This window comes from Protomyctophum bolini, assembly GCF_963924005.1.
Source record: "Protomyctophum bolini genome assembly, chromosome: 17".
NCBI lineage: Eukaryota > Metazoa > Chordata > Actinopteri > Myctophiformes > Myctophidae > Protomyctophum > Protomyctophum bolini.
In genome coordinates this window covers 12,152,892-12,163,342 of record NC_137878.1, presented here as the reverse complement: position 1 = coordinate 12,163,342, position 10,451 = coordinate 12,152,892, and the positions used below count along the sequence as shown (strand labels likewise).

The 10,451-nt window shown below is 42.8% G+C and overlaps 1 protein-coding gene across 1 annotated transcript; it reads left to right on the top strand.

The window, feature by feature from the left end:
* The first annotated feature begins 4,362 nt into the window (after positions 1–4,362).
* Positions 4,363–6,598, top strand: LOC308332442 (kelch repeat and BTB domain-containing protein 13-like). Its single transcript, XM_080788346.1, has one exon. It carries the CDS (start codon positions 4,470–4,472, stop codon positions 5,940–5,942), a length of 1,473 nt encoding a protein of 490 aa, XP_080644472.1. The 5' UTR covers positions 4,363–4,469; the 3' UTR covers positions 5,943–6,598.
* Positions 6,599–10,451: the final 3,853 nt, after the last annotated feature.

The window sequence follows — 10,451 nt, the reverse complement described above, 5'->3', positions numbered from 1 at the left end:
TGTGAAAAGTCAGAATGATTGGTGCACCGTCCGTGCAGCCAGTGAGGAGCAACGACAGTGTTTCAGACATACATTCAGACATTACTAGAATTATTACCGGTAGTTAGAAATGGAGTGTACACTAGCCTCGTGTGCACCCCCCCCCCCCCCCCTTAGCAGGCTTCAAGCGCGCTCTTTAAAATCCTCCCGTAGCCACGCCCCTTCCCCCTCCACGCACAGGCTCAGCACACCTGCTGCAGACACAGAGAGAGAGAAACAGAAACACGAGTTCCTTATGTTTGGAGTTTGGTAGTAAAAGAGTGAAATATATAAACAACTTATAGTGTAACTTTACACCTCATGGAAGTTGAGTGGAGTAGTGTGGGTTGTTTAAAAGTGAAAACCGCTCAGTCACAAGTTCACAACACGCAAAAGTGTGTTGATAGTTTGAAAGAGAAGTCAATTCATCTTCATCATAACAAACTGCTTGGTCGATTTGTTTTTATTCTGCAGGTGAGTTACGTGTGTGTGTGTGAGAGAGAAATGAACAAGAACAAACAGGTGCTTTAAGTGCTGTGTCTGTGTGCACTGCATGCAAGCATTGCAGGGCTTACTTACATTTATAAATAAAGTTTGGTGTGTCACAGCACCAAATACTTGTATGAAACATTATTCTTAACTGTTTAACAATGACTCAATTTATTTCAAGGCATACCCACTACCCAGGTCCAGGGCAGGCATGTCCAAAGTCCCCACAGCTTAATTCCTTCCTAAAATATATTATTTATCGTAAACATACACCTATGTATACTAGGCTGTGTATGTTGAGACAGGATATAATAGGATATATGTAGGCCTACTGTTACTGTACTACAGGCTGGATACTGTTTGTTGTAACTTATAACCTGAGGGATGCAGTATATGTATTGTGTTAGCCGCAATTTGCAACTCTAGATGATTTTTATAATGGGATGAATCTAGAGTTAATTGCAATACCCTCCATTGATGATATTCAGACTGCGGCCATCTTGCCAGCAAGGTGCTAATTAACTACCGGTAGGTGCAACTTCCCATTGCCAGCCCATTCATCCAAACAGAAAAGTCCTATCTGATCCAATGAGCACTCCCAAACTCTGACAAAAATATGATGCACAGAATTTCTTGACAGGAACTTAGGAAGCTAGCTCATATGTCTATGGTGGATTTTTATGAAACAAAAACTTTACAGATTGAAAGAGGATAATTCAAGCTTTCTGTACAGCTGCAATGTTGCTGATAGTTTGACGTTGTTCAATACAATTAGAATAGATATGACTTTTCTTTTTGGATGAATGGGCTGTCAATGGGAAGTTGCACTAAGGCCCAATCCCAATCCACTCCCTTGCTGACTCAATGAGCTGCACGTTCATGTGAAGTCTGCAAGGGCTTGAGGGATGTCCCATTTGAAATCGGTAAATCAGTGAGGGCTCAGCCCCGCCCCCTTATGTGCCCTTTGCCAAAGTCAGCATTTATGTATCGCATGTATCGCGGTTAGAATGTCAACAAACACAATAGTGCTTTCTCACTGTTCTCAAAGGAAGACGGAATGGAAGGATAGGCTATATATTTAATAATAATAATAAGGGAAACATGATGAGAAATGACTAATGAGCAAAGTAAAATAATATGGAAATGCAATTTATAATGAATATTATTATATATGAATATTACAACCCATATCACACAGGAAAGTGTATTTAAGAAACTAATAATAAAACGATAATAAAACGTGCTGTCCCTCCCATTACTTTCACAACAATGTGGAGCCCTTGCAGCCTCTCACCCTCAAGCACTTACAGCTGACGTCACTAAAGTCAATGAGGGTTCAGGGCTCAGGGCTTGAGGGAGGCAATTGGGATTGGGCCATAGTTAGCACTTTGCTGGCAAGATGGCCGCGGTCTGAATATCTTCAATTGACTGACTCCCCACTCATCCAAATTGCTTTTGCGATCTGCATGTATTAAACAACGTTAAACTCACCAACATTGCAGCTGTAGGGAAAGCTTGAATTGTCCTCTTTCAATCTGCAAAGCGTTTGTTTCATACAAATCCACAGTAGACATGTTAGTAGCTACTTTCTGTCAATAAATTCTGTGCTTTGCAGATTGAAAGAGGATAATTCAAGCTTTCCCTACAGCTGCAATGTTGGTGAGTTTAACGTTGTTTAATACAAGCAGATCGCAAAAGCAATTTGGATGAGCGGGGACACCAGGGAGTCAATGGAGGGTATTGCAACTCTAGATTCATCCCATCATAAAAAATAAATCTAGAGTTGCAAATTGCGGCTAAGGCTGTGTATGTTGTCTGCTGTTGCTAATGAGTTTGTGACAGGGTACACTAGTGTACACTACTAGTATGTGGCTCTTGGTCAGCTCACTTTATTTCCTTCTACCTGTATACTCAAAGCTTATGGTGTCTCTCTCAACCTGCTCCACAGGTCCACAAGCCAGGGTGATGACCCCAGACCCCCAAGCACCGCTTCTCAGCCCTGAGTCTGTTCTCCTGGAAATAAAAACGTTTGGGTTTCAGAGGCTAGTTCTCTTTTGACATGCTGAGCCTGCCCTAAATCCCTGACCCCTGCACTACACCAGGATTCTATGTGCAGCACTAAACATCCAAGGCTGAGTGAGAAGATGGCAGCCAGGAGAATGAGGCCGGTCGGTGCCATTTATACTAGGAGGAAAGTACTGGCCATGCAGCTAGCCAGATGTATGGAGGATGGAGATGACTGGAGACGCCGCTGGAGGGCTCATCATGACATGAACTTTCTATTCATGTGTTACAAAGTTTGACCCTGGCATCAAAACTGATGAAGTCAAGTAGAAGACTGCTCAAGGTAGGAACATTTACATTTTTTGCTTCTTTGCTGCTGCTGCTGCTTGTGTTGTATGCGGTGTGTAGTGTGATTCAAGCTGGTGTACTATCATTTTTGGACCCAATTACTGGGTGGCAAAGAAACATTCAGGTTGGCAAAGAAACAACAGGTTCAGTAACTGTTTCTGGCTCTGGTGTGATGCTGATGTGAATCTACAGTTTGTATGTTGTGTTGTATCTGCCATCGAAGGTAGGGTATGTGTGAATGTGGGTCTTGATCACTTCAATAATCCTATGAGTGAATTTGCTATTTATTTTTGGTTCGAACTAGAGGTTTTGGGCTTTGACATAACCGCCATCAATTCGAAAATGTTAATTTTCAATTGAAGACTGATAAACAGTATAGGTTATGTGTGTTGTGTTGTGGTTGTTGAGGTTTGTTGTGAATTGTTGTGATAGGGGGGGTGTATTGGTTCATGGTGGCAAAGAATGTGTCTATGGAAGCCTTTTTCTTTCTCTCTCTCTCTCTCTCTCTCTCTCTCTCTCTCTCTCCCCCCCCCCCCCCCCCTTGCTGGTAAATTGGCTTTTTGTATAATAAAGCCAGTTATCCTATCATTAGCAGAAAGAGGGTATTGAGGCAGTATTCTTGTCTGTCTTGGATTATGGGGACATAATCTATAGACATGCAGCAGCATCCACTCTTAAATCCCTAGACTTTGTTCACTCATCGATTCGATTTATTACGGGTGATAGGTACTCACCACCGTATCTTATATAACAAGGTTGGATGGTCCTCCCTGACAGAGACGACAACCACATTGGCACCTGTTCTTGTATAAAGCCATGCTTGGAGATTGTCCTAAATACATCTCATCATTTCTGAAATGGGACTCTGAACCCTACCACACCAGATCAATTAATTTCCCCAAATTCAAGGTACCAAAAGTTAACTCTGAACTTGGTAGATCTGCTTTTGGCTTCTGTGGCCCTAATACATGGAATGACATGCAAACTACATTAAAATTGACCACATTGGTACCCTTGAGTCATTTTAAAACCTTGGTGAGCATACAGATCCCCACAATATGTAACTGATTTTAGATCGTTTTGAAATTTGTCTTAACTTCTATTTGTAACCTATGTAATTCATTTTACACTGTCATTTGTGATGATTTGTTTGGCTGAGCACGGAATGTGAAGAATGATGATGTATGCCGATAAGAGCGCCCCTCACTACACATGAGTGTGATTGTATTTATTCCATTTAAAAGAATGATGCATGGCTATTGGCTATCAGAAAGATTTATTCAATCAGCCGTTTGACAGCTGATTACAGCTGGGGCTTCTAACCGGCATGAACTAAAGCAATGCTTTGTTTTCAGCAGTTGACTGTTTGCCTTCTCGCACTACATGTGTGCCACTCGCCCTGTGCTATATATAGCTGCTTCTATTTTGATTGCTGTGAAAAGAATTGAACTTCCCTTACACACACACAGTGGACCGACTTTGTGCCGGGTTATCTAGCTAGCTCTCTTGCTCGTGTTCAGGCATTTTGGAAATATAGTTCTTACATTCTGTCAAAGTCACTATAGTTGAATAGCTTCCGTGGGCGCCGTGGTGCAGTTGAAGACGTAACAATGGCATTGTGCTCTAACGAGGCTGCGGAATGGGACAGCTGTGACTCTATAGAGAGCAGAGGACATTTCCCGTGTGCTGCTGCTGCCCCGGGAGTTCTTTCAACAGCAGATAAACTGACGGTGGTCGTGGGAGGCACATATTTTTCGGAAGAAAGGAGTTTTTTAATACAGAGTTGTGACTATTTCCGAGCTCTGTATCGCTCTGGAATGAAAGAGTGTTGGCAAGACGAAATCCATCTCAAATGTCTCTGCCCTCGAGGTTTCCTGATCGCCCTGGCAGTTGTGAGAGGTGAGAGACCCATGCTCGATGCTGACGAACTCGTGGAGGCCATTGAATGTGCTGCGTTTTTGCAGGTGTCGCAACTTGGCAAACATCTTGTCGACCTTGTTGACTCCGATAACTGTTTACTCATGTATCACACTGCTGCAACGTTTGGCCTGATGGAACTCTACCACGCAGCTGCTCTGTACATCAGAAACATGTACTGTGACCTCAAGGCTGAGGTCAACATACATTTACCCAAAGAGCTCGTCTCTTACGTAGAATCTTTACGTCCTAGCAGTTTCGTTGCAGTTGGTGCTCATGCCACCTGTGGCATCGACGAAACCGTCCATGTTGGTTCCAGGACTGTGTGGTATCTGGATGAGAATGGGAATGAATGGAAGACGTTGACAGACTTGCCGCCAGAAGCAAGTACAGCGATGGCCGGAGTGACCGTTCTAGACAACAAACTCTACATCGTGGGAGGGGTCCAGAGAATCAGCAAACAAGCTACAGACTCGTGCTTTTGCTACAGTGTTGAAAACGATGAATGGAGCGCGATTCCCAGCTTAAGACAGCTACGCTCCAACCTTTCTCTGGTGGGACATCGCGGCTACCTTTATGCGATTGGCGGAGAGTGCGACCGAAAGGTCATGTCGTCTGTGGAGGCGTATGAAGTCGGAACCGGAAGGTGGACCTTTGCGGCGCACTTGCCACGACCCGCTGCAGGAGCGGCATGCGCCAAAGCCATGGGCCGGATATTTGTGTGTCTGTGGAAGCCAAGGGACACCACTGATATCTACGAGTACCACCCAGGGCAGGACAGATGGTCGCTGGTCACCACTCTGATCAGGCCGCAGAGCTATGGCCACTGCATGGTGGGACACAGGGACGACCTTTATGTCATGCGGAACGGGCCGTCGGACGACTTTCTGAGATGCATGGTGGACTGCTACAATCTGACCACAGGCCAATGGACAGCCCTGCCGGGACACTATGCCAACAGCAAGGGCGCCCTGTTCACGTCGCTGGTGAGAGGCGACTCTGTGCTCACACTGAACAGGACTGAGACTCTGGAGTATGTGGTCGAGGGGAAGACGTGGAAGCCCAGGCGTCAGCGGAAAGGCTTCCCCAAAAGTGGCTCCGTGTGGACGTTTCTGCTCACACTGCCAAAAGACCATGTCCAACAGCCAGTGGTGGACAGTATCTAAGTAGGGCAGGCTACTGTTCAAGTATTAGTCTTTTTTTTGCTTTTTCGCAAGCTGATGCCTTTCACTCTGCTACATGTCAAATAGAAATATTTTGACTCTGGGGACCGAAACATACAAAACTATATTATGAATTAGCCACTTAAGCCCCATTTCAAATATAGTGAAAATTGCTGATTTGTATGCTATTGTCAATATTTCTGAAAATGTCTGACAATGACATTTTTTGTCCAATGGCTTTCTACATAGGGCTGCAACTATTGATTATTTTCTTTATCACTTGAGTTTCTATCAGTTTTTGATTAATCGAACAATTGAGAAGTGTCCTTTTTATATATCAACGAATCAACACAATACCATTGTCATAATTTTTTATAATCAACTAAATAGATTAGCATGATTGCCAAGTTATTCTTCGTCACACAATGGTGTCGCAGAAAACTAGCCTGATCAAGCTGTTTTGAGCTTGTATAAATCTGCTATTATCATTAGTTTATATACTCTTATAGTAAGCCTAGCATTTTGGGTGGAGAGGAAATCCATAGCTCTGTTCTTTAAAAAAAAAATCACCGGTGGGGATATATCCACATTATTTCTTTTCTGATATGTTTGATATATTTATGTTTGATTATATCACAATTTAACAATATTAAATTTAATTAAACTCTGACTTTAACCCTGGTGTCCCTGTTTTGGACACATTTCCAAAATCTTTCAAATCTACAAGCTCAGAACTATAAAGGATAAAACTACTTCACAAGATCAATGTTGGTGAAAATTAAAAGGAGATTCCACTGAAAAAATACATTCAGAGATTGCTGTAATTTTACTCTATGCTGCCTGGAGAATGCCACTTCTCAAGCCTAGGACAGTTGAGGCAATTTCCTTCATATTTCACTTGATTAATAAAATCACACTTGTGTGAAGTGAGAGGCACTTTTATCATCATACATCACATTCCGTGCTCAGCCAATCAAATCACCACAAATGTCATTCTGGCCAATCACTTTTGGCGTCTTCACTTTTCTGCCCTCACTTTTATCTTTAATACATACTTTGCTCAGCCAATCAAATCATCACTATGGGGTGATCAGCCAATCACAAGCCAATGTTTGTGTTCAGTTCACACAGACCTAGAAAGCTGAGCATAGGAGGGGCTAGCGCCCCTCAAAAAGAACATGTGAAACACACAAAACTTATATCGGTTCAAAGGTCAAGATCATGGCTGTATAAGGTGGCAAATCACACACCCAATGAAGAGTTTTCTTTTTAAACTTTGGCGCATTCCTAAGGCAATAACTTGATGACCGGCCGAAAGATGCTAATGTCTAAAATCACCATGAATTCAAGGCTTCATGGGTCGTGCATAAGTAGCCATAACAGAGTGAGATTGTTAAAGATACTAGCCCTTACCCGTTGTGAGATATTTGCCCTCTAATTTTAACAATATGTACACTCTTTTAGAAGAAAAAAAAGTCTTCCTAGTATAATCTGTATGATCATCAGCACCTGATGATCATGTTTTTTTAGGGGGGGGGATCACGGCACTCTATCTTTAATTAAATGTCAATGAATCATTCACTGATATTATAGCTACTAATGACACGCATATAAGCTCTATTGCACATTATGCTGACTTATTTGATTAGTATTGGTCTATACTGACTTTATATTGACCAAACCCGTGTTGGCCTATCTTTGTGTGACGTTTGTGTCGCTGTAACAATATAAGCGATAGCGCACACACTCGGTGAACGTTTCCTTGTTGATCTGTGGTCGTTCTGGTCGTTGAAATGTTTCGCTGGACAGTGCATCTGAAAGGAGGACTAGAGAAGAGCCGTAATGCTGCTGTGGCAGTCGGGCACAAGGTGTATGCCTTTGGAGGGTTAAGTTGTGGGGAGACCTACGTGGATCAGATTGACGTGCACATCTTCAACACGGTGCCTTTGATCTGGATGAAGTTGCCACCAGTGACAGGATATCACCACGAGGTTCCCTCCCAGCGCACAGGACACACAGCTGTGCTGATAGACAATATTATCTACATCTGGGGGGGGTTTACTTACTCTGGCGAGGACTGTGGAAAGCTTTATGGATTCGATGTTGAAACCCACATGTGGTTCAAGCCCCAAATCTCTGGGGCTGTTCCAGGCGCGAGCCAGGGCCACTCGGCAGGTGTCTTAGATAAGGCCATGTATATATTTGGAGGATACAACATGGAGACCGGATACATTAATGATATCTTCAGGTTGGACTCCACCACAATGATCTGGACATTAATTAATACCTTAGGCACTCCCGCACCTGCTTCATTATGTCACTCTGCCACCATCATCCGGACAAAGATGTTTGTATTTGGAGGCAGAGGCCGGGGCGAATTAGACTACTACAACCACTTCAGTGTGTTTGACAGAGAGACCAACTGCTGGGATAGCACGCCTTCTGCACAGTCTTTTCCAGAAAGACGTGCATGTCATTCAGCCTTTGCCTACAATGGAGAGCTCTATATATTTGGTGGCCACAACTGTTTTCTAGACCAGACCTTCAATGATCTGTGGAAATTCAATCCAGATACGTCGTCCTGGATGAAGGTTGAGCCCAAGGGGAGAGTCCCGTGTTCATGGATGTCTAGGATGTGCTGTTGCCGGGTGGGAGATCGTATCATCCTCTTTGGGGGCTTCAGATACACATCCATTCCAGCTGATGCTGAACATGATGAAGCCGAAGATGACGCTAAGGTGTCTGACCTGTACATCTTAGACTTAAATCCTACTCTGAAGACATTGTGCAAGCTAGCGGTTATTCAAAACGGTCTGGAGCTGTCGGGACTCCCACATGACATCAGGTGGGAGTTGGCATCCATGACTACCCTTTCCAGAAACAGGAAAAGAGAGCAACGACATGCACATCCCAACGACATGCACACACCCCCCCAAGTTTTGGCGGGTGCTGAGAAACAATGAAAAAACAAGAAACAATGACAACGGCAGAGAACAAGTTCCAGGTAATGGAACAGAAGAATGGGAAACAGATCCCCTAGCTTAAGAAGGCTCCCTTCATTCAGATGGGAAAGAAAGCAGAGCACAAGAATGTGCTCAGTGATAACCACCAGGAACTAAGCAGCATCATACGAGAACTCTGCTACCTACTGAACTTCACCAGGATCTCTAGAATAGAAATGTTAACGCCATTTGATCTCCACGAGGAATGAAGAGATGCTTTGTGACTGATGGTTATAGAAGAGGACATGAAATATTTGTATAGGACAAGAGGGAAAATGACTGCAAAGGTGGAAACCTTTTGTGCTTTTTTTTCTTGATTTTTTTCTGTTGGTTATCATAGTTTGTATAACTGGAGTTCTCTCTTTTTTCCCTCTACACCACATTTCTTGGCCCAAATAGACAATCTATTACTACTTGCAAACTGGTTAAAGCAATTAGCAACAGATCACGATTGCCAATTACTTGCTAAAAGATTTTTGTTGTCACACAGGAGGTCAAGTTATTTTTTCGTGAGGCACGAATACACAAAGTCAGTGTAAAGATGCTAATTAACATCGGGCGATGCAAATTAATACATTCATAAATTTAGCCTCTTCAAAAAGCTCAGCAGAAACATAGACATGCACTCCACAGCTGGGGTGGATGCCGTAACTGAAATACTGACATGACCCTAAGCAAGGATTCAGGAAATGTAATTTGCCCATATTATTTCATTCTCAGCCTTATAAATAAACCTATATGAAAAGCATCACTTCTTAACCTTCCAAAACATCGATACAAAAGGTTTTTCAATCCCAACCCAATCTATGTTTTTCAATCGTTTATAAAGACATAAATTCCCTTGCAGGGGCAGAAGACCAAACTATTCAAGCGTTATAGAAATTTTCAAATTAGGAAGGGGCCTATGTAAGCGACTGCGGCAACCACACTTTGCAATTTTTCTAAATTGCGACTTTTATAGTTATTTTTTAGTGTAGGCAGAAAGAATAACAGATTAAAAAATACTGATGCCGCCGATGGTTGCTATCTTTTACCCTGTTCTGACTATGTCTGGAAATGTGCTATATAAATAAAAATCATAATCCTTCAATTGAGTTCAGTCGCCGTTCAGAAGTCTCCGTAAGCCATAGTGAAGAATTTGTGAATTGTTTTCATTGCTCACATACAGTTTTTTAAATTTGCACGATTTCAGATAGTGGTTCAAGTTATCTACAAACTGAAAATGGTGAAAGTTAGGTCACTTTTGCAAAGACATTCTGCAGTCCTTGCAGTGCTACTCCAAAATCTTCCTGCAGGTGGCAGCAAAACAAAACAAATAGGTTGTCTACTCTAAGCATTAGTCTGCCCAACTGTTAAAATGCAAGTTGGTTCAGGTTGAGCTGCTAAGCCGTGCTACATGATTTCCATTTAATGAGAAGTGTCAATCCATTTTTAGAAACAATGGCATCTCTTAAAGACTGGCTAAATGACCACACAGCATGCTCTCATAGGTAGTCTACGCTAATTAGGC